Source organism: Aquarana catesbeiana, linkage group LG02 (assembly GCF_042186555.1).
Source record: "Aquarana catesbeiana isolate 2022-GZ linkage group LG02, ASM4218655v1, whole genome shotgun sequence".
NCBI lineage: Eukaryota > Metazoa > Chordata > Amphibia > Anura > Ranidae > Aquarana > Aquarana catesbeiana.
In genome coordinates this window covers 766,693,185-766,717,906 of record NC_133325.1, presented here as the reverse complement: position 1 = coordinate 766,717,906, position 24,722 = coordinate 766,693,185, and the positions used below count along the sequence as shown (strand labels likewise).

At 44.0% G+C, this 24,722-nt stretch overlaps 1 protein-coding gene across 2 annotated transcripts in view; it reads left to right on the top strand.

The window, feature by feature from the left end:
- Positions 1 to 24,722, top strand: part of C2CD2 (C2 calcium dependent domain containing 2) — a 205,891-nt gene that overhangs the window by 138,935 nt on the left and 42,234 nt on the right. For both annotated transcript variants that reach the window (XM_073617265.1, XM_073617266.1), the window contains exons 9-11: positions 12,328 to 12,392; positions 15,457 to 15,563; positions 17,945 to 18,128. In XM_073617265.1, coding sequence (XP_073473366.1) covers positions 12,328 to 12,392; positions 15,457 to 15,563; positions 17,945 to 18,128 — 356 coding nt within the window. The remainder of the gene's footprint in view (positions 1 to 12,327; positions 12,393 to 15,456; positions 15,564 to 17,944; positions 18,129 to 24,722) is intronic.

Genomic DNA, 24,722 nt, shown 5'->3' with positions numbered 1-24,722 from the left:
AAAATTTTATGTCACACTGTATTCGCATAGCGGTCTTTCAAACGCAATTTTTTTGGGAAAAAAAACTTTAATGAATGAAAAAACAAAACATTAAAGTTAGCCCAATTTTTCTTTGTATAATGTGAAAGATGATGTTACGCCGAGTAAATAGATACCTAACATGTCATTTGGGCATGCTCATGGAAACTATGGTACTTAAAAATCTCCATAGGCGTTGCTTTAAAAATGTTTACAGGTTACCTATTTAGAGTTACAGAGGAGATCTAGTGCTAGAATTATTGCTGATTGGACACAGCCGGTCACATGTAAATGCGGAAGTGCCAGTAATCCGCTCTCCTCGCCTCACACTGACAGAGTGTGTGGTGAGGAGAGCCGATCGGGGGCATCTCCTCGCAGGGGACACCCAGACAGGTAATTGAGGCACTGATCACCAGTGCCCTGATTACAGTAAAGCCCCCCAGTGCCACCAATCAGTGCCCATTAGTGATGTCAGTCAGTGCTGCTTATCCATGCCCATCAGTGCCGCCTATCCATGCCACCTATGGGTGCCGCCGCCAAGGAAAGTGATCTTGCGAGGAATCCATCGCGGAGACCACTTTTATCTTTATCCTGATCACCAGTGCCCTGATTACAGTAAAACCCTCCAGTGCCACCAATCAGTGCCCATCAGTGACACCAGTCAGTGCCCATTAGTGATGCCAGGCAGTGCTGCCCATCAGTGCCGCCCATGTGTGCCCATCAGTGCCGCCCATGTGTGCCCATCAGTGCCGCCTATCTGTGCCCATCAGTGCTGCCTATCCATGCCACCTATCAGTGCCCACCAGTGCTGCCGCCAATAAACGTGATCTTGCGATGAATCCGCCGCGGAGACCACTTTTATCTTGATGCTGATCACCAGTGCCCTGATTACAGTAAAGCCCCCTAGTGACACCAGTCAGTGCCCATTAGTGATGCCAATCAGTGCCGCCTATCCATGCCACCTATTAGTGCCCACCAGTGCTGCTGCCAATAAAAGTGATCTTGCGACGTATCCGCTTTTTATCCCAAAGAGGACCACCCACCGTTTAAGAAAATACCTGCCATAACCCCGGTATTTAACATCAAAGTACCAACGTATAATGACGGCGGGCGGTCTGGAAGTGGTTAAATAAGGAAATGCTGGTTAAAGTGCATTTTTTTTTTTTTTTTTTGTGCGTTCCAGTGCATTTTTGATGCATTTTACCGCGTTCCATTACAGTTCAGTGCAAAAAAAAACGCAGCATGTTTTACTTTTTAACTAGAACTGACCCCACTGGTGTGAACGATGCCATTGAAAACCATTAGCCCTCTATCCATGAGTTTTCCATTCAGAAAAAAAAGCCGCACTGGACGGCATGTGGTGTGAACGGTCCCTTAGTGATCTTCACACAGCTGTGTGCGTTGTCCCATAGACAACAATGCAGCTCAGATCAGTAACAGACATGGAGTTGTGTTTAATATCATGTTTCAGGGGTCTATAAGACAGCAGTTTGTGGTACAGACTGGGGTGGGATTGGCTCCACCATCCTGTTGAGGGTCCGAAATCTTGTGAGAAAATTCTAAAGCGTTGTGTAGTGTGGAAGTGATAGAATCGTCTGTGTGGGGTCATGAGCCGAAACAAAACCACTTCTTTTTATGTTCTTGTACCTTCTATCTCGGGGACCCTTCTCCCCTCATTTCTTATCAGTGTCAGGAACTAAGGGTGGGGGGAAACCTCATCAATGGGGTCCCAATTTCTGTATTTTTGGGGACAAAGCGATGTTGTGTAACTCCAGGAATGTCAGAAGGAGACATGCCGAGTAATATGCAATCTTCCTCTGACTGGTTGGATTTCATGGCTGCTCCTTGATAAACGCACAAAGTCCGGAACGAATATAACACAATCATAAAACCTCCTGTGTTCTCCGACTGGAGGAAGTGACTGATCCCGAGTGTGTTCTCTCCTCTACAGATTGACACAGTGATCGTATTTGTCATATGTGGAGGCAAGAACACTTCCAGAATATTTTTATTGAAAGTCGAACTCTCGGCGGGTATAAAAGAAACACATTAAAGTGATTGTAAAGGGAAATAAAAACAAAAAAATAACAAACATGTTATACTTACCTCCACTGTGCAGCTGGTTTTGCACAGAGTGGCCCCCAAACATCCTGAGAGGTCCCCCAGCGGCTCCTCCCCGCATCTGTTAATCCCCTCTGAGAAGCGATTCCCTGAGGGGGTTACCTTGCAGGCGCACTCCCAAGTCCAGCATTTGGGCTCCGAATGCAGGACTCGGCCCCGCCCCCCAGCGCTCGCATCATTGGATCTGATTGACAGTTGCAGGAGCCAATGGCTGCGCTGCTATCAGTCTATCCAATCAAGAGCCAAGCACCCCGGGCAGAGAGACAGGACGTCCCTGCCGGGTCAAGTTTCAGGGTTCAGGTAAGTAAAACGGGGGGGGGGGTCACCGGCAGATGCTTTTTCACCTTAATGCATAGAATGCATTAAGGTGAAAAAAACACAAACATTTACAACCCCTTTAAGTCTGGCTTCACACTGAGGAGGTTTTCAGGCATTTTAGCGCTAGAAATAGCCTCTAAATAACACCTGAAAACCGCCTCCCATTCATTTCAGTGTGACATTTCACACCGGGACGGTGCGCCTGCTGGACATTCTAAAAAATCTTGCAAGCAGCATCTTTGGGGCGGTGAAGGAACGGTGTATACAGCGCTCCCAGAACCCCCCTGCCCATTGAAATGAATGGGCAGCTCTTCCAAAGCGCCTGAAAAAGCGCTGCAGAAGCACCACAAAACACCACCCCTTCGGCCACTACCGGGGGGAGGTTAAAAGCGCCCTGCTAGTGACCGAAAAGCACCGCTAAAATGAGCGGCACTTTAGAGCTAACGTCGGCAGCCCCAGTGTGCAAGTAGCCTAAGGTGTCCTTAACCCCCACTAGGCACTTTTACCCTCCCCCCTTCTTGCCCAGGCCAATTTTCAGCGCTGTCACACTTTGAATGACAATTGTGCAGTTATAAAACACTGTACCCAAATTTAATTTTTTTTTTTTTTTTTTTTTATGGATGAGCGAGTTTGGGGTGGAGGAACTTGACTGGCCTGCACAGACTCCTGACCTCAACCCTATAGAACACCTTTGGGATGAATTAGAGCGGAGACTGTGAGCCAGGCCCTCTCGTCCAACATCAGTGCCTGACCTCACAAATGCCCTTCTGGAGGAATGGTAAAACATTCCCATAGACACACTCCTAAACCTTGTGGACGGCCTTCCCAGAAGAGTTGAAGCTGTTATAGCCGCAAAGGATGGGCCAACTCAATATTGAACTCTACGGACTAAGACTGGAATGCCATTAAAGTTCATGTGCGTGTTAAGGCAGGCGTCCCAATACTTTTGGTAACAGTGTATAGTAATTATTAGTAGGGGTTCACTGAGTCAAGAAAGTGATTTAAAGGGTTCCTCCATACTAAAACAGTTGGGGAAGGTTGATCTGAGAGATTGAGTGTGTCCTGTAGGTTTACCCATCCTATAATGTAATGTGTGCTGCTTTTACTAATCGATCTCAGAGTTTCTCACCCCTGCTTTTCAGGGATGAAAAACGGAGAGATTGGTCTCTCTGTACAAAGCTCTGTGTTGATTGTCAACACAGAGCTCTGGGCTGTGATTGAACACAGCCAATTAGCAGGTCCCGGGCATGAATCGTTTGGGCAGAATTTGCTGACAGGCTCCCAGTGTGTACAATCTCAGCGGGTGCCAGCCGGGGATGGGTGGGTGGGTGGGCACTCATGTGAGCGCCATAAACCTGGAAATAGGCAGTGACATACGGGTACATCGCTTTGCCTACCCTGCCTGCCCGCCCACAGTACATTGCAGGTGGGCGGGCAAATAAAAAAAAAAAAAATAAATAAAGACACATACATTACATACTCATCTTTATGCTGCAGTTGTCTCAGGTTGACTATAAGCCTGAGAACTGAACGATCACATGACCACTGATCACTCAGTTCTCAGTCTCCTTGGAGCGGAGAGTAGTGACTGTTGGTCTCTGCTCTGCCCCTCCGGCGCTCACTGGAGCCACAGGGCTGGAGAGGGGGTGGGCGCAGCCGGGTGGATCCTGCCAAAATGGTTGGGATCCTTCCAGAGCCCTGAGTGGCTCTGTGACGTCGGCTGACGGCAAGCTTTCGCCAGCTGTCCGTTGACTTACTTAAGAGAAGGATTAAAAAAAACAATTATACTAACCTACTTCACCCACATATGAATATTGTCTAATTTTAAGCAAATTTGAATAAATGTTCTATTTTACAAAAAAATATGCTGTGCCTTAAAAGTCCCAGGCTTATACTATTGGTATAGTTTTGATGCAGTTGTACAAACCTAGATGAGTGCATCATCAGTGCAATGCCGCATCAGTCCCCCGCTGTCTCTAAGACTGAGAACTGAGCAATCAAACACCCAGTGATCGCTCAGGTCTCAGTCTTCAGTGAGCAGGGAGCGGAACTGTCAGTCACCAGCTCTCTGCTCTGCCGGGCTGTGGAGGGGGTGGGAGCGGCTGGCGCAGGCTTTCGGTGGATCGCTAAGAGGCTAAACAAGCAGCTGGTCCAGGCATCTGGGTGAATCCCGACATTAAAGTCGTTATCTCTCCAGAGTCTGGACTGGCTGGGTGAAGTCGGCCAACAGTGTGCTTTAGCCTGCTGAATACGGGTCACAGGGGGGGCAGGACAAAGTTTTCGGGGCGACTAATGAGCATAGGGCAGCCCATAAAGTGAATGCAGTGAAATCGCACAAAACAAAAGTGTGAATGGAGCCTAAAACTGAATTCTGGGGATGAAAAGTCTTCACCCTTTCAGTGGGTCCCCCTCCCTACTGCAAGGGGCACTGCTTGTTAGGGGATAATGAATAAGGGGACATGCTTGCCTTATTCCTCGCTCCTACAAGCTCCCTCCGCTTCGTGCGACTGCTCCCCTAAAGTCTCTCTGTTTCTCTGCCCGGCCGGTCGCAGTTCTCAGATATCATTGCACACAATGTAGGACCTGCAGTCTTGCATTGTACAGAAGAATTCCAAGGGCCTGTCCACAACCTGGGAGCGCTAGACTGCAGAGAAGAGTGCCAACTGCTAGGGGAACAAGGTAGGTATGTTCATTTATTGCCTCCTAGGTAAAATGAGCAGTTAATGTTTGCAGTGGGGATGGGGACCCACTCCAAGTGTAAATCCCCCCCTCCCCCAAATCCTCCCTTCCCCCTCCACTTTAAACCTGGAGTACCACCGGTGATCTGAGTTGTGTTTGCAGTAGGAAGGGGTTACCGGAGATTCTGAAGGTAATACTTTCGAGAAACAATAGCGCTTGTATTGCAGCTGCCAGCATGCGTGTTAACATGGGTGGGGGGGGGGGGGGGGGGGGGGGGATTTCCAGGACTTCATTATGACACAACAGCTGAAATCTCCATTTGTGTTCATCATGAGTAGTCCTGGGGGAGCATTACATGTAATGTGTTTTACAGTGAGATCCACGAGGCGGACACGGGGGAATACGTTCTATTCATCTGTCACTTCCTGCCACAGCTGTACAATAACCTTCTACTCCACCAAGATGGATGAACAGACTGCGGATGACAGCAGACACCCGGCATTGTACAGCTCAATGAGGATTATGGGACTTCTAAGGAATTCTACACACAACAGATCCAACTACCACCCACTCACAGCCTCCCCGATCACTACCATACCAGTCCTATGATCCCTGATCACCAACCATACCAGTCCTATGATCCCCGATCACCACCATACCAGTCCTATTATCCCCGATCACCACCATACCAGTCCTATGATCCCCGATCACCACCATACCAGTCCTATTATCCCTGATCACCACCATACCAGTCCTATTATCCCTGATCACCGCCATACCAGTCCTATTATCCCCGATCACCACCATACCAGTCCTATGATCCCTGATCACCACCATACCAGTCCTATGATCCCTGATCACCACCATACCAGTCCTATTATCCCTGATCACCACCATACCAGTCCTATGATCCCCGATCACCACCATACCAGTCCTATGATCCCCGATCACCGCCATACCGGTCCTATTATCCCCGATCACCGCCATACCGGTCCTGTTCTCCCCGATTACCGCCATACCGGTCCTATTATCCCCGATTACCGCCATACCGGTCCTATTATCCCTGATCACCACCATACCAGTCCTATTATCCCTGATCACCACCATACCAGTCCTATTATCCCCGATCACCACCATACCAGTCCTATTATCCCCGATCACCACCATACCAGTCCTATTATCCCCGATCACCACCATACCGGTCCTGTTCTCCCCGATCACCGCCATACCGGTCCTATTATCCCCGTTCACCGCCATACCGGTCCTATTATCCCTGATTACCACCATACCAGTCTTATTATCTCTGATCACCGCCATACCAGTCCTATGATCCCCGATCACCACCATACCAGTCCTATTATCACTGATCACTGCCACACCAGTTGTAGTGTCCCTGATCACCACCACAGCAGTCAGTGTGTCATTATAAGGACTTAGTGGACTGAGATCTGATCATAGTGTGTCTTCAGTGAGCATACTGTATGTTATCATTCGTAACCCCCCCCCCCCCCCCAAATCTGACTTTTTAGTTGTTGGCGACTCTGGAGCGTTAAAGTGGAACTAAGATTATTTGCCCTGATCACCGCCACAGCACTAGCCTTATACAGCACATAGGAAGATGGCACAAAGCACTACATGCACTTTGTCCCCTGGGGAACAGAACACATTAATAATATCTGAAGTGAGATGTCATCTTTATAGCAGACTTAAACTTAAAGTGAAAAATTTGCTAGCAGGTAGAGATTTTGGGTTGAAGAGACTTTAGTCTACTGCTCTTCTAAAGATACAATCACAGTGCAGTGTACCCTCCCTACCCATCCCGGGAATCTGTAATATGCAGAGAATGGAGACAGGTGTCAGGGTGATGCATCTCTAGCTCACATGCACAGGAAATACATCATCGGTGATTAAGTATGGGAGAGCTGGGCGGAAGGAAGACCGAGAAGATGGCGGCGGCCTGCAGGGGACTGATCACAGACCTTGTATCGCTGCAGGAGGGTACACTAGTAGGTAATTCTGACATAAATTGCAAGTACGGTACTCTGCGCAAATACTCTTAGTTCCACTTTAACTCTCCAGATCCACCAAAAACTAAAAAGTCAGATTGGGGGGGAAGTTTACGAATGATAACATACAGTATGCTCACTGAAGACACACTATGATCAGATCCCAGTCCACCAAGTCCTTATGATGACACACTGACTGCTGTGGCGGTGATCAGGAACACTGCAATGTTCCTTACATTGGTGATCATGAGAAGAATGTCCCTTACATTGGTGATCAGTGAGAAGAATGCCCTTACATTGGTGATCAGTGGGAAGAATGTTCCTTACATTGGTGATCAGTGAGAAGAATGTTCCTTACATTGGTGATCAGTGTGAAGAATGTCCCTTACATTGGTGATCAGTGGGAAGAATGTTCTTTACATTGGTGATCAGTGGGAAGAATGTTCCTTACATTGGTGATCAGTGAGAAGAATGTCCCTTACATTGGTGATCAGTGAGAAGAATGTTCCTTACATTGGTGATCAGTGAGAAGAATGTCCCTTACATTGGTGATCAGTGAGAAGAATGTTCCTTACATTGGTGATCAGTGAGAAGAATGTTCTTTACATTGGTGATCAGTGGGAAGAATGTTCCTTACATTGGTGATCAGTGTGAAGAATGTCCCTTACATTGGTGATCAGTGAGAAGAATGTTCTTTACATTGGTGATCAGTGAGAAGAATGTCCCTTACATTGGTGATCAGTGAGAAGAATGTTCTTTACATTGGTGATCAGTGGGAAGAATGTTCCTTACATTGGTGATCAGTGAGAAGAATGTTCCTTACATTGGTGATCAGTGTGAAGAATGTTCCTTACATTGGTGATCAGTGTGAAGAATGTTCCTTACATTGGTGATCAGTGAGAAGAATGTTCCTTACATTGGTGATCAGTGGGAAGAATGTTCCTTACATTGGTGATCATGAGAAGAATGTCCCTTACATTGGTGATCAGTGAGAAGAATGTCCCTTACATTGGTGATCAGTGAGAAGAATGTCTCTTACATTGGTGATCAGTGAGAAGAATGTCCCTTACATTGGTGATCAGTGAGAAGAATGTCTCTTACATTGGTGATCAGTGAGAAGAATGTCCCTTACATTGGTGATCAGTGGGAAGAATGTTCCTTACATTGGTGATCAGTGAGAAGAATGTTCCTTACATTGGTGATCAGTGGGAAGAATGTTCCTTACATTGGTGGTCAGTGGGAAGAATGTTCCTTACATTGGTGGTCAGTGGGAAGAATGTTCCTTACATTGGTGATCAGTGAGAAGAATGTCTCTTACATTGGTGATCAGTGGAAAGGAATGTTCCTTACATTGGTGGTCAGTGAGAAGAATGTCCCTTACATTGGTGATCAGTGAGAAGAATGTTCCTTACATTGGTGATCAGTGAGAAGAATGTTCCTTACATTGGTGATCAGTGAGAAGAATGTCTCTTACATTGGTGGTCAGTGGGAAGAATGTTCCTTACATTGGTGATCAGTGAGAAGAATGGTCCTTACATTGGTGATCAGTGAGAAGAATGTCTCTTACATTGGTGATCAGTGAGAAAAATGTTCCTTACATTGGTGGTCAGTGAGAAGAATGTCCCTTACATTGGTGATCAGTGAGAAGAATGGTCCTTACATTGGTGATCAGTGAGAAGAATGGTCCTTACATTGGTGATCAGTGAGAAGAATGTTCCTTACATTGGTGATCAGTGGGAAGAATGTTCCTTACATTGGTGGTCAGTGAGAAGAATGTTCCTTACATTGGTGATCAGTGAGAAGAATGTCCCTTACATTGGTGATCAGTGAGAAGAATGGTCCTTACATTGGTGATCAGTGAGAAGAATGGTCCTTACATTGGTGATCAGTGAGAAGAATGTTCCTTACATTGGTGATCAGTGGGAAGAATGTTCCTTACATTGGTGGTCAGTGGGAAGAATGTTCCTTACATTGGTGATCAGTGAGAAGAATGTCCCTTACATTGGTGATCAGTGTGAAGAATGTTCCTTACATTGGTGATCAGTGTGAAGAATGTTCCTTACATTGGTGATCAGTGAGAAGAATGTTCCTTACATTGGTGATCAGTGAGAAGAATGTCCCTTACATTGGTGATCAGTGAGAAGAATGTTCATTACATTGGTGATCAGTGAGAAGAATGGTCCTTACATTGGTGATCAGTGGGAAGAATGTCCCTTACATTGGTGATCAGTGAGAAGAATGTTCCTTACATTGGTGATCAGTGAGAAGAATGTTCCTTACATTGGTGATCAGTGGGAAGAATGTTCCTTACATTGGTGGTCAGTGAGAAGAATGTTCCTTACATTGGTGATCAGTGAGAAGAATGGTCCTTACATTGGTGATCAGTGAGAAGAATGTTCCTTACATTGGTGATCAGTGGGAAGAATGTTCCTTACATTGGTGATCAGTGGGAAGAATGTTCCTTACATTGGTGGTCAGTGAGAAGAATGTTCCTTACATTGGTGGTCAGTGAGAAGAATGTTCCTTACATTGGTGATCAGTGAGAAGAATGCTCATTACATTGGTGATCAGTGGGAAGAATGTTCCTTACATTGGTGATCAGTGAGAAGAATGTCTCTTACATTGGTGATCAGTGAGAAGAATGTCCCTTACATTGGTGATCAGTGAGAAGAATGTCCCTTACATTGGTGATCAGTGGGAAGAATGCTCCTTACATTGGTGATCAGTGGGAAGAATGTTCCTTACATTGGTGATCAGTGAGAAGAATGTCTCTTACATTGGTGATCAGTGAGAAGAATGTCCCTTACATTGGTGATCAGTGAGAAGAATGTCCCTTACATTGGTGATCAGTGGGAAGAATGTTCCTTACATTGGTGATCAGTGAGAAGAATGTCTCTTACATTGGTGATCAGTGAGAAGAATGTCCCTTACATTGGTGATCAGTGAGAAGAATGTCCCTTACATTGGTGATCAGTGTGAAGAATGTCCCTTACATTGGTGATCAGTGAGAAGAATGTCTCTTACATTGGTGATCAGTGGGAAGAATGTCCCTTACATTGGTGATAAGTGAGAAGAATGTCCCTTACATTGGTGATAAGTGAGAAGAATGTTCCTTACATTGGTGATCAGTGGGAAGAATGTCCCTTACATTGGTGATCAGTGAGAAGAATGTTCCTTACATTGGTGATCAGTGAGAAGAATGTTCCTTACATTGGTGATCAGTGAGAAGAATGTTCCTTACATTGGTGATCAGTGAGAAGAATGTTCCTTACATTGGTGATCTGTGGGAAGAATGTTCCTTACATTGGAGGTCAGTGAGAAGAATGTTCCTTACATTGGTGATCAGTGGGAAGAATGTTCCTTACATTGGTGATCAGTGAGAAGAATGTCTCTTACATTGGTGATCAGTGAGAAGAATGTTCCTCACATTGGTGATCAGTGGGAAAAATGCTCCTTACATTGGTGATCAGTGTGAAGAATGTTCCTTACATTGGTGATCAGTGAGAAGAATGTTCCTTACATTGGTGATCAGTGAGAAGAATGTCCCTTACATTGGTGATCAGTGGGAAGAATGTTCCTTACATTGGTGATCAGTGAGAAGAATGTTCCTTACATTGGTGATCTGTGGGAAGAATGTTCCTTACATTGGAGGTCAGTGAGAAGAATGTTCCTTACATTGGTGATCAGTGGGAAGAATGTTCCTTACATTGGTGATCAGTGAGAAGAATGTCTCTTACATTGGTGATCAGTGAGAAGAATGTTCCTCACATTGGTGATCAGTGGGAAAAATGCTCCTTACATTGGTGATCAGTGTGAAGAATGTTCCTTACATTGGTGATCAGTGAGAAGAATGTCTCTTACATTGGTGATCAGTGAGAAAAATGTTCCTTACATTGGTGATCAGTGAGAAGAATGTTCCTTACATTGGTGATTAGTGAGAAAAATGTCCCTTACATTGGTGATAAGTGAGAAGAATGTCCCTTACATTGGTGATCAGTGAGAAGAATGTCCCTTACATTGGTGATCAGTGTGAAGAATGTCCCTTACATTGGTGATCAGTGAGAAGAATGTCTCTTACATTGGTGATCAGTGGGAAGAATGTCCCTTACATTGGTGATAAGTGAGAAAAATGTCCCTTACATTGGTGATAAGTGAGAAGAATGCTCCTTACATTGGTGATCAGTGAGAAGAATGTCCCTTACATTGGTGATCAGTGGGAAGAATGTCCCTTACATTGGTGATAAGTGAGAAGAATGTTCCTTACATTGGTGATCAGTGAGAAGAATGTCTCTTACATTGGTGATCAGTGGGAAGAATGTCCCTTACATTGGTGATAAGTGAGAAAAATGTCCCTTACATTGGTGATAAGTGAGAAGAATGCTCCTTACATTGGTGATCAGTGAGAAGAATGTCCCTTACATTGGTGATCAGTGGGAAGAATGTCCCTTACATTGGTGATAAGTGAGAAGAATGTTCCTTACATTGGTGATAAGTGAGAAGAATGTTCCTTACATTGGTGATCAGTGAGAAGAATGTCCCTTACATTGGTGGTCAGTGAGAAGAATGTTCCTTACATTGGTGATAAGTGAGAAGAATGTCCCTTACATTGGTGATAAGTGAGAAGAATGTTCCTTACATTGGTGATCAGTGGGAAGAATGTCCCTTACATTGGTGGTCAGTGAGAAGAATGTTCCTTACATTGGTGATAAGTGAGAAGAATGTCCCTTACATTGGTGATAAGTGAGAAAAATGTTCCTTACATTGGTGATCAGTGGGAAGAATGTTCCTTACATTGGTGATCAGTGGGAAGAATGTCCCTTACATTGGTGATCAGTGAGAAGAATGTTCCTTACATTGGTGATCAGTGAGAAGAATGTCTCTTACATTGGTGATCAGTGAGAAAAATGTTCCTTACATTGGTGGTCAGTGGGAAGAATGCTCCTTAGAAGAGGGGGGTGTTCTCTAGTCTTGCAGGGGAGATCTAGACAGGGCGGGCAACAGAGTCAGTGTTGTCGGCTCATCACAGCAAGTTAGTTTCCTTTTTTCTTTTTAGAATACTTTTTAGTGGTCTTCTCACTCTTTCTGCATTAGAAAAGAATTAAGTATATACAATATTTCTCCTGAATCTGATTTATGCTTTTTGTAGCCTGATTACTTTTTTTTTTTCTATTTTTTTGTTTAATAGAGAACTGAATGCAAAATCCAAAGAGCTCCTTCTGCAGATCTCCGAAGCTGGGAAACCTGCAAGCAGTGAGTACGGGGATCGGGGTTTACATCAATGTATAGTTAATGGACCTCTACAGAGAGGAGGGGGAAGGGATGAGCCAAGTGCTAAAGCTCAACTCCGGACAACTAGGAAAATCCTTCCATGTAATCCGATGTTCTAAAAAAGATAAACCTTTCCTTGGTAAAACTGGCCATTGATGGTTTGAATCTCAGCTGGTTCAGCAGGGACCGGCTGATATTCAAACCATCTACGGGCAGGCTGATTGTACCCAAATTGATCCATTGATTGTCTTGGTACAACCAGCATGCTGGATTTTTAGGATACTCAACGTGCCCCCCTGCCAGGAGAACACAATAGTTCCCCCAGAGGGATTCCCTTATCAACACTGACTGTGTTGATGGGGTAGTTGAGTGATTTTCCTGCAAGAAAAGAAAATCATATCATCTATGACTGGCTTAAAACATTAAGATTGTTGTTGCTGGCTTCCTTTTGAAATGCTGCTTTGCCTGGCTGTTATACCAAGCCTCTGGCTTCAGCTCTTTTTCTGTCATTCACCAATTCACCAAGAACAAATGTGTGTGTGTGTGTGTATATATATATACGCAGTATCTCACAAAAGTGAGTACACCCCTCACATTTTTGTAAATATTTTCTTCTATCTTTTCATGTGACAACACTGAAGAAATGACACTTTGCTACAATGTAAAGTAGTGAGTGTACAGCTTGTATAACAGTGTAAATTTGCTGTCCCCTCAAAATAACTCAACACACAGTCATTAATGTCTAAACCGCTGGCAACAAAAGTGAGTACACCCCTAAGTGAAAATGTCCAAATTGGTCCCAAAGTGTCAATATTTGTGCGGCCACCATTATTTTCCAGCACTGCCTTAACCCTCTTGGGCATGGAGTTCACCAGAGCTTCACAGGTTTCCACTGGAGTCCTCTTCCACTCCTCCATGATGACATCACAGAGCTGGTGGATGTTAGAGCCCTTGGGCTCCTCCACCTTCCATTTGAAGATGCCCCACAGATGCTCAATAGGGTTTAGGTCTGGAGACATGCTTGGCCAGTCCATCACCTTTACCCTCAGCTTCTTTAGTAAGGCAGTGGTCATCTTGGAGGTGTGGTTGGGGTCGTTATCATGTTGGAATACTGCCCTGCGGCCCAGTCTCCGAATTGAGGGGCTCATGCTCTGCTTCAGTATGTCACAGTACATGTTGGCATTCATGGTTCTCTCAATGAACTGTAGCTCCCCAGTGCTGGCAGCACTCATGCAGGCCCAGACCATGACACTCCCACCACCATGCTTGACTGTAGGCAAGACACACTTGTCTTTGTACTCCTCACCTGCTCCACACACGCCTGACACCATCTGAACCAAATAAGTTTATCTTGGTCTCATCAGACCACAGGACATGGTTCCAGTAATCCATGTCCTTAGTCTGCTTGTCTTCAGCAAACTGTTTGGGGGCTTTCTTGTGCATCATCTTCAGAAGAGGCTTCCTTCTGGGACGACAGCCATGCAGACCAATTTGATGCAGTGTGTGGTGTATGGTCTGAGCACTGACAGGGGAGGGAAAATGGCCAATTGGGTCCAATTTGGACATTTTCACTTAGTGGTGTACTCACTTTTGTTGCCAGCAGTTTAGACATTAATGGCTGTGTGTTGAGTTATTTTGAGGGGACAACAAATTTACACTGTTATACAAGCTGTACACTCACTACTTTACATTGTAGAAATGTGTCATTTCTTCAGTGTTGTCACATGAAAAGATTAAAATTAAAAAAGAATAAAATATTTACAAAAATGTGAGGGGTGTACTCACTTTTGTGAGATACTGTGTGTGTGTGTGTGATATAAATATATATACACACACTATATTGTCAAAAGTATTGGGACACCTGCCTTTACACGCACATTAATTTTAATGGCGTATTAGTCCGTAGGGTTCAATATTGAGTTGGCCCACCCTTTGCAGCTATAACAGCTTCAACTCTTCTGGGAAGGCTGTCCACAAGGTTTAGGAGTGTGTCTATGGGAACGTTTGACCATTCTTCCAGAAGCGCATGTGTGAGGTCAGGTACACACGATAGGATTTTCCGATGGAGAATGTGTGATAGGACCTTGTTTTCGGAAATTCCGACCATGTGTAGGCTCCATCACACATTTTCCATCGGAATTTCCGACACACAAAGTTTCAGAGCTTTGTGTCGGAAATTCCGATCGTGTGTACACAAATCCGACAGACAAAGTGCCACGCATGCTCAGAATAAATTATAAGAGATGAAAGCTATTGGCTACTGCCCCGTTTATAGTCCCGACGTACGTGTTTTACATCACCGCGCTCAGAACGATCGGATTTTCCGACAACTTTGTGTGACCGTGTGTATGCAAGACAAGTTTGAGCAAACATCCGTCGGAAAAAATCCATGGACTTTGTTGTCGGAATGTCCGATCAATGTCCGACCGTGTGTACGGGGCATAAGACTGGGATGCCAGTAAAGTTTACGTTCGTGTAAAGGCAGGTATCCCAATACTTTTGGTAATCTAATGTATGTGTAATTTACTAATCAATCGATCTCTAAGTTTTTCATCCCTGCTTTTCAGGGATAAGAAACGGAGAGATTGGTCTCTCTGCACAGAGCTCTGTGTTGATTGTCAACACAGAGTGTATATATATATATATATATATATATATATATATATATAATGTGTATATAATATATATTGTCCAATCTACACTATACAGGGTTGTACGGTGTATTATACTATGTACTATATTTTGTATAACAATCTACACTATTTAGAGCCTTAACAATCAAGGTGCCACTTATCAAAAATGTTAACCTTAAAATTATACTAGCTGCATAAATGACCACATTAGGAATGTCATTTATCATGCAGTCGGTTCATACAAAGTTGTCAAATCTTCAGCGAATGACAGCCCTTATACCAGGCTAACTTACGTAGCACAGGATGGAATATGTTAAATCTACAATAAGACCGATGTGTGTGTGTATATATATATATATATATAGAGTGCAGGGGATATAACTGCTGAATTTGTTTTTTTTTTTTTTCTTAAGGTCCCCCCCTTTCCTGGGCGACCGTATCTTTAGATCTGTTCAGGAAGAACCCATCGGGGAGGCAAAGCTTTCCGCTCAGCTCTTCGTCTGGATCGGTCAGCGCTCAGGTAGGTACCCAGGTGTCAAAGAACCTTAATAACTGTTTCATAGTTTCAGTAGGTTGTGAAAAGAGATGTCAAATGAAGGTGTTCTATTGGAGATTTTCCAGCTTCCTTGCTACGAAGGGACTGCATGTTGTAATTTTGTTGCCTCTCTTCTGCAGCAGGACACATGGAGTCCTAGACTACACATTGAATCCTAAATCTGGTAACCTTCGACCTTTCCCTTTTTAGATACTTCCTTAAAGTGCAGCTCCACCTAAAAGGGGAATTTCCACTTGTTTGCCCCTCCCGCCTCCTCCCCCTCCACTGCCACATTGGCACTTGGGGGGGGGGGGGGCACCTGGTTTACCTGCCGCTGCGTTCTGAGCCCGAAGTTCGCCCTGCCCCCCTCCTTCCCCCGCAGTCTTCTGGGACACATCACAGGTCCCAGGAGACTACGGAACAATTCACAAGGCACAGCAGGAAACAAGGCGTCACTTCCTGTTTCCCTTACTTGCTATGCCACCACCTGCACCCGAAGCCGATTGAAGAATCACCTCGGGGTGCCGACATCGCGGGCTCCTGGACAGGTAAGTGTACTTATATTAAAAGTCAGCAGCTACAGTATTTGTAGCTGCTGACTTTAATTTTTTTGTGGGGGAGGGGGGGGGAGCCTGGAGTTCCTCTTTAAGCAGCATGTTATGTTTTTTTTGTTTTTTACTGTCTTTTTTTTAGCGCTCTGGATTTGGGATCACAGCAATTCTGCCCGTAATCCCAAATCACCGCAGAATATGTGATGCGCTTTTCGATATAATTATTCTTTAATTCTTCTTTCACCCCCATTCATTCTTTCACCCCAAATACGATGCAGTTTGCCACGCAATGTGATCGCAGAAAAATGGGAGTTTTAAAAACACGCCACACTTGACGCCCAAATAGGAGCATGAGCTTCATTTTGGGGCATTTAGGGCAGCCTATAAAGTGAATTGGATGCTCTGTGTGTGACACGCAAAATCGCATGCTGACTGCTTAGCCAAAATTGCAAGCAGGAACACTTTTTTTTTTTCTTTTCCCGCTACATGAAAGTATGAGAACTGGTTCACACCGAATGCAGTCCTGTGCAGTTTTTTTTTTCTGCATCAAAAACATAGACAGTAGATTATATGAGTTCCAATGGCATAGTTCACACCAGTGCCATCCGTTCCAGTGCAGAAAAAAAGTAGAAATTTTTTTTTCTGAATTGAACTGGAGTCAAAATGCATCAATAAATGCACCGGAACGTATCAAAAACGCACCAGAATTTATCACAAAACCAGGAAACCTTGGAAAAAAGAAAAAACAATTAGGGGAAAAAACACACTGGAATGAATTAAAAAAGCATGAAAAACACACATGTAGAAACGCATCTGGACTGAGCTTTTGTGCTGTAAGCAAAAATGTGTACAGAACGCATCCAGAGTAGGGTTGCAACGATACCGATCTATTTACTCGGCGTAACATCATCTTTTATATTTTACCCAAAAAATTGTTTTATATGAGTTCTATATTTGTTTTTGTTTTTTTTGTGCATTACAATTCATTAAATTGTATTTTTCGTTTGAAAAATCGCTGTGCAAATACTGTGTGACATAAAAAATGGCGGGTCACTGTTTTATTCTCTAGGGCTTTTGCTTAAAAAAAATATATATTTTATATATATATATATATATATATATATATATATATATATATATATATATATATATATATATATATATATATATATGTTTGGAGGTTCTGAGTAATTTTCCAGCAAAACAATTATGATTTTTACATGTAGGAGAGAAATGGCAGAATTGGCCTGATAGGGAAGTAGTCAATCCTTTCAGTGTGGGCACATCCCCACTGCAAGGGATCGTTTTTCTTTTTTCTGCCCGGAGTTGGGCTTTAATGGCGACGGAGTGTATTTTTGAAAATTTTACCCCTTATTACGCACATATCAGCATATTGGTAGTGCTACATACTGGGGTTGATTTACTAAAATCTGGTGCAGATCTGCATGGTAGCCAATCAGCTTCTAACATGAGCTTTTTTAGTTAAGCTTTGACAAAAAAAAAAAACCTGGAAGCTGATTGGTTACCATGCACAGCTGCACCAGATTTTGCACCATGCAGTTTTAGTAGATCATCCTCATTGTTTATGCTCTGCACTCGCTCTTACTGAGTAGACCTGTTTGGCTCGGACAGCTTGGCCTCATTTCATGTCTGCAGATGTGTCCCAGTTTCCTTTTGTCTGGTTTCCTCATTTGTCTTAGAGGAAGATGTTTCCTTCTCATTCCGCCACTGTTTGTGGACGATCGTTTTTTTTTTTTTTTTTTCTTCGTAGCGGGGGCAGCTAAAGTGAAATGTCATTTGTGTTCTTCATTCCAGTTCTTGTTTGTGGAACCAAATGAATTGAAATCCTTTACGGTCCCGGTGCCGGTGCCAGCGAAGAAAGTGGAAATGGACCGCACCGTGATGCCCTGCGGCACCGTGGTCACCACCATCACCTCCGTGACATCCAAACCACGGCTGGAGAGCAAGAGTCCCGGGAGCCACTCCGAAAAATCATCCGGTAGGTTGGGAAACGCAGACACAAATTCCACCCAGTGTGCAGACTTGGGAACTCCTCTCTGAGATCTCCCCTGTAGAGTCCCCAGCAGATTGCATTTTGCGTGTAATAAACTTCATTGGATGCAAGTGTTGTATTTTTGATGCGTTTTTACGTGCGTTTTGCTTCTTTTTTTTTTTTTACCTCCATAACAAATTGTGTATAGTTGGTTGTTAAGGAGTGGGCCGCCACATCCTTAACAACAGATAAGTCATCGAGTGTAAAAAAGAGTAAGAGCAATAAAAAAAATTGCCACAAAAACTGCGTGGGGTTCCTCCCCCCCCCCCCCCCCCCCTCCCCCAATCCATAACATGCTCTTTTGATCTTGTATGGATTTTGAGGGGAACCCAAGGCAAAAAAATAAAAAATTGCGTGCCCCCCCCCCCCCCCCCCAAAATCCATACCAAAATTGTATGGTTCAGGGGGCAGGGGCTACTCGCTCGTTCCCTCCCTGTCCTGGCCTGCCAGGCTACATGCTGGGATAAAAAGGTTATTTATGGGAATTAAATGTGTAGGACTGCCAACATCCATAAAACATGAGAAAAAAAGAGCATGCAACAAGTGTACCAGGGGCCGCCCCCCTTGGACTTTTAAGGCAGAAATAAAGGTAATGGAGTAAATAAAAGGCAACCATGTGCCACTTTTATTGAGTACACAGCATCCGATAAATTTTGTAGTCATAAACAATCACATTAAAATATACAAAAAGTACACCAATGAACCAGTTAATACATAGACATATATATCAAACCCAAAGCTAATAATCCAGGCACTTCCAGAGTCGAGCTGAGGTCAGTCCATGAAGTTTTGTAGCATACATCCTGACAGGTTTCGGAAATTTTATTGGTTCATATTTTCCTTCATCAGGGGAGATTTATACTTGCGTGACTTTATCTTTATCTGCAACATATATATAGTTACATAGTATTTGTACAATAGTACATAAAAAAACAAGTGATTTTACATAATGAGCTATATAATATTTAGGCTTAAAGGTACTTCGGTTTCATTGAAAAGACATGGGGGAATGGTAAAAACAATTGCGGGGAATCCCACGTGGGCTGAAAGAGTCTGCATAGACACAAAGATGGACAAGCATGCAACCCAGAGGAGGCCACTGATTCACATCCACAAGAGACGCCCTGATGTTAAACCAGCAAAGGAGTATTGCTGTCTGAAAGGCCATAAATAAAAGAAATTCAATCAATGTTTTTAGAATAAGTGTGCAAGCACAACTAGTGTACTGTAACAACAAGACAAGGGCATGTGTTACCCAGAATTGCCTATATAAACTAGTATGTTACCTTTCACTGTGCTGATAGAGGTGCCGACATCAGATCGGCAGTCCTCAGACTGAGACTGGTGTGTCTGAGCGCTCTAAATAGTGAGTCAGCTGATAAGAGAGCCAATCCTCACAGGTTGTTTGGGTAATGCTGGTTATTCTGCCCCCGTTAGCTGTATGAAAAACAGCTAAGGCCAGAATTCAGAGCGTCTGACGCGGAGGCGCGCGGCGCAGCCCCACCCCTCAGGCCGTGATGACATCACGCGCCGGCGCGTCACCGGCGAAAGGAAAGTCCCTGCCTGTGTTAGAAAAACACAGCGGGGACAGGTAGGAGCTCCTCCCCGCATGGAGACAGGGAGAAACCCGTCATCCATTTAGCCATGCACGGGTGGAGCCGACCCGCCAGGTGTTTGTGAAGAAACAGCGCAGCCCAGGGAGCACACCGTACGCCACCCAGTGGACAAAGAGGACAACAACAGCCAACATGTGTACAATAAAAATGCACGAAAAAAAACAAAAACAAACAATAAAAATACAGAGGAAAAAGAAAAAAACATGGTGATTAAATATCAAATGGACATGGTTAACAATGAAGTGAATCATCCACATTGCACACATGCAATTCTAGAAATAATGATCACCTTTTTGGATTTACTTCTTAAAAAACAGACAGATGGGGGCCTCTCTAGTGAACTATACCGTAAACCCACAGCAGGAAACTCATTATTACATGCATCAAGTTTCCATCCCAAACCCCTACTTGCGTCAATAGCCAGAGGGCTCGTCGGAACTGCTCAGATGATGCCAGCTTCAAAAATGAGGCTGACGCCCTGAAAGCTTATAGAAAGACAATCAATCTATCCCGTCGAGATTTATTGAATTTACATAAAACAACCTTCAAATGATAATACAACCAGAATTATCACCACTTACTGGACACAGCGCAAACAAGTTGGACGTATCCTGAATAAGTACTGCCACTTACCAACGATGGATTCAGCCCCCATTAGCTGTATGAAAAATAGCTGAGGCCAGAATTCGGAGCATCTCTCTGACGCGGAGGCGCGCGGCGCAGCCCCACCCCTTGGGGCGTGATGACGTCACGCGCCAGCGCGTCACCGGCGAAAGGAAAGTTAGAAAAACACAGTGAAGACAGGTAGGAGCTCCTCCCCGCACATATGGCCTGCATGGAGACAGGGAGAACTACGTCATCCATTTAGCCATGCACAGGTGGAGCCTACCCGCTAAAAATACAGAGGGGAAAAGAGAAACATGGCGATTAAATATCAAATGGACATGATTAACAATTAAGTGAATCATCCACATTGCACACATGCAATTCTAGAAATAATGATGTAGTCACAGAGCTGTACTTTGAGAAGTAAATCACAGTATAGAGGTGCTAAAGTGTCACTAATTGTAATGTCCCCATACTGTCAAAACAGGCACCTTCATAGCTAATAAATCTGTGAAGCCATGATGTGAGGGATGTAGCATAGACATGCTTTATTGGGGCCAGATGGTGAGAGGGAAAATAGATTAAATATCTATAAAACAGGGAAGTGGAGATATTACTAGAAGTGCTATATCTGGAACTTGGAAAAAGAAGCTATAAATTCAATTCACAGCCCCCTGAAACAAATCCCCGGAAGAAAAGATTTAAAGTTAAAGGCCTCATTTAGGCCAGGTGGTGAGGTGGCCTGTAAATTAAATATCCATCTCAACTCACATTGGAGGAGACGCTTGTTAAAGTCGCCGCCTTTGGAGTTGAAGTGGATTCGATCAAGCGCCAGAAAGTATACCTTGGGATAGATTCTGGGTGAACTAATGCCATATGGCGACCAATAGGCAACATCGGGGTCTCGTGTGCGTATGGTGGATAGGTGTTGGTATATTCGGTTCCAGAATTCATTATATTATAGTTTTCCCAACATATTAGCACCCACATTCACGCACGTGAGTAGGTAAACTATGCCGGGAGTCCTACAGTTTACACAGTGTTTAGGACGAAAGTTGCGTCCATTGGGTAAATCGATGTGTCTACGCCTATCCATATATTGGCAATAGGCACATCCACCACACGCAAAGGTTCCCAAAGTTTTGCATATATCAACTTTTAGAAGGTTTGTATTCGTTTGCTACCAGTTTGTCACCCACAGAGTGAGCCCTCCTGTAGGCGACAGCTGGTATGTCAGAGACATATGGAGCAAGCATTGAATCCGTCGTTGGTAAGTGGCAGTACTTATTCAGGATACGCCCAACTTGTTTGTGCTGTGTTGAGTAAGAAGTGATCATTCTGGTTGTGTTATCATTTGAAGGTTGTCTTATGTATATTAAATAAATCTCGATGAGATAGATTGATTGTCTTTCTATAAGCGTTCTTAAGACAAGTATTAGAATATCTCCTTTCTAGAAGTCTGTTTCTCAGGGTGTCAGCCTCATTTTTGAAGCTGGCATCATCTGAGCAGTTCCGACAAGCCCTCTGGCTATAAGGGATTGATGCACATAGGGGTTTGGGATGGGAACTTGATGCATGTAATAATGACTTCCCTGCTGTGGGTTTACAGTATAGTTCACTAGAGAGACTCCCATCTGTCTGTTTTTTTTAAGAAGTACGTCCAAAAAGGTGAATATTATTTCTATAATTGCATGCGTGCAATGTGGATGATTCACTTCATTGTTAACCATGTCCATTTGATATTTATTCGACAATTATTATTGTTTTTGGTTATTTTCGTGCATTTTTTCTTGTACACATGTTGGCTGTTGTCCTCTTTGTCCTCTGGGTGGCGTATGGTGTGCTCCCTGGGCTGCGCTGTTTCTTCACAAACACCCGGCGGCTAAACGGATGATGTAGTTCTCCCTGTCTCCATGCGAGCCATATGTGCGGCGAGGAGCTCCTATATTGTTTTTCTAACACAGGTGAGGACTCTCCTTTCGCCGGTGACACGCTGGCGCGTGCCGTCATCACGCCCACGAGGGGCGGGGCTACGCCGCGCGCCTCTGCGTCAGAGAGACGCTCTGAATTCTGGCCTTAGCTGTTTTTCATACAGCTAATGGGGGCAGAATAACCAGCATTACCCAAACAACCTGTGAGGATTGGCTCCCTGATCAGCTGACTCACTATTTAGAGCGCTCAGACACACCAGTCTCAGTCTGACGACCTGCGCTCTGATGTCGGCACCTCTATCAGCACAGTGAAAGGTAACATACTAGTTTATATAGGCAATTCTGGGTAACACATGTCCTTGTCTTGTTACAGCACACTAGTTGTGCTTGTACACTTATTCTAAAAACATTCATTGAATTTCTTTTGTTTATTTATGGCCTTTCAGGCAGCAATACTCCTTTTTAATGGTTTAACATCAGGGCGTCTCTTGTGAATGTGAATCAGTGGCCACCTCTGGGTCGCATGCTTGTCCATCTTTGTGTCCAAGCGGACTCTTTGTCAGAAACCATGAAATCAGACCGAGACAGAAGTACAGTTAAATCACACTTTCTTAATAATAAAAGTAAAAAGAACAAACTTAGTCAAAACATAGTCAAAGTTCAGTAACCGGAACGGATAGTCAGCCAAGCCAGAAGTCAGGGATGAATGTAGTGGAACAGCATGCAGGATCTGGAGCCAGAAGGGATGTCAGCATCGCCAGTCTTTAAACAGGAACGCAAGAGAATGTCTCTGTGATGTTGATCAAGGCGAAGGCAGAGATCCTCTGGGCTGGACGGCTTAAGTAGGCAGGACTGACGAGCAGGATATCATCAACAGCTAAGTGTAGAGAGATAGGAGCTGGCAATTAGCCGACAGCTGAGCAGCCAGCTCAGAGAAGGAAGAGCTGAGCCCATCCCTGACACTTTCAGCCAAGGTGGATTCTCCGCATTTGTTTTGACCATTTCCCTATGTCTTTTCAATGAACCCCTATATGTAAGTACCTTTAAGCCTAAATACTATATAGCTCATTATGTAAAATCACTTTTTTTATGTACTATTGTACAAATACTATGTAACTATATCTATGTTGCAGATAAAGTCACCCAAGTATAAATCTTCCCTGATGAAGGAAAATATGTACCAATAAAATTTCCGAAACCTGTCGGGATGTATGATACAAATCTTCATGGCCTGACCTCAGCTTGACTCTGGCAGTGCCTGGATTATTAGCTTTGGGTTTGATATACATGTCTATGTATTAACTGGTTCATTGGTGTACTTCTTGTATATTTTAATGTGATTGTTTATGACTACAGAATTTATCAGATACTGTGTACTCTATAAAAGTGGCACATGGTTGCCTTTTATGTACTCCATTACCTTTTATTTCTGCCTTTTAAAAGTTCAAGGGTGCGGCCCCTGGTACACTTGTTGCATGCTCTTTTTTTTTTTTTTTTTTTTTACATGCTGGGATAAGGGTCTGGTATGGATTTGGGGGGGGGGGGGGGGGGGGCGCCAATGCCTTTTTTTTTTTTTTTTTTTTTTTTTTTTTTTTATTTTAATTGTGGCATGGGATTGCCCTCAAAATGCATACCAGATTTTGCCTGGTATGTATTGGGGGGGACCCCACAATGTTTTGTTTGCTGGAAATTCTTGTTCTTACATTCAGCTGTCAGCGGGGGAACCCCACCGACAGCTGGTGACTCATTGGTTGTTAAGGACGTGGTGGCCGGCTTCCTGGCCTCCTCCTGAACAACCAGCTAATACACAGTTTGTTAAAGAGAAAAAAAAATGCATGAAAACGCAGGTCAAAACGTGCCTGAAAACTGCATCAACTGCAACTTCATAGATGTGAATTTAGGGGTACAGTCCTGGAGACTCAGTATTACATGTAAGTAGGGCAGGTTTCATGCAAATGCAGCCTGCCTAGAAACGTCTACTCCTCCAGACTGACATCCCAAGGCATTTTAATATTTGCATAACTCCTCCATAGAGCCAACTCACTGCTTTAGGGCTTGAGGGCTCTTGAGAGGAGTACTGAGGCCAGGGTGCTGTGATGTTTCCAGGAAGCTATGTACAGCACCATGCCGGCTCTTCCCACCAGCCATGATAGGCCTGTTTTTGCATAGAGAAGCACAGAGACCTAATGGTGACATCACTGGGTCTAAAATAAGGTGTGTAACGAAATCAGGTTTTATTAATAAGTTTATTCGTTAAATTAGATAAATGGGAAATGGGAACTAGAAATATATAAGCAGGTTAAAGTTCATATTGTCCAATACCAGAGCCTCTACTGGTGGTGAAGCTCTGGCATTAGATTATTGAATGACTGGGGGGGGGGGGGGGT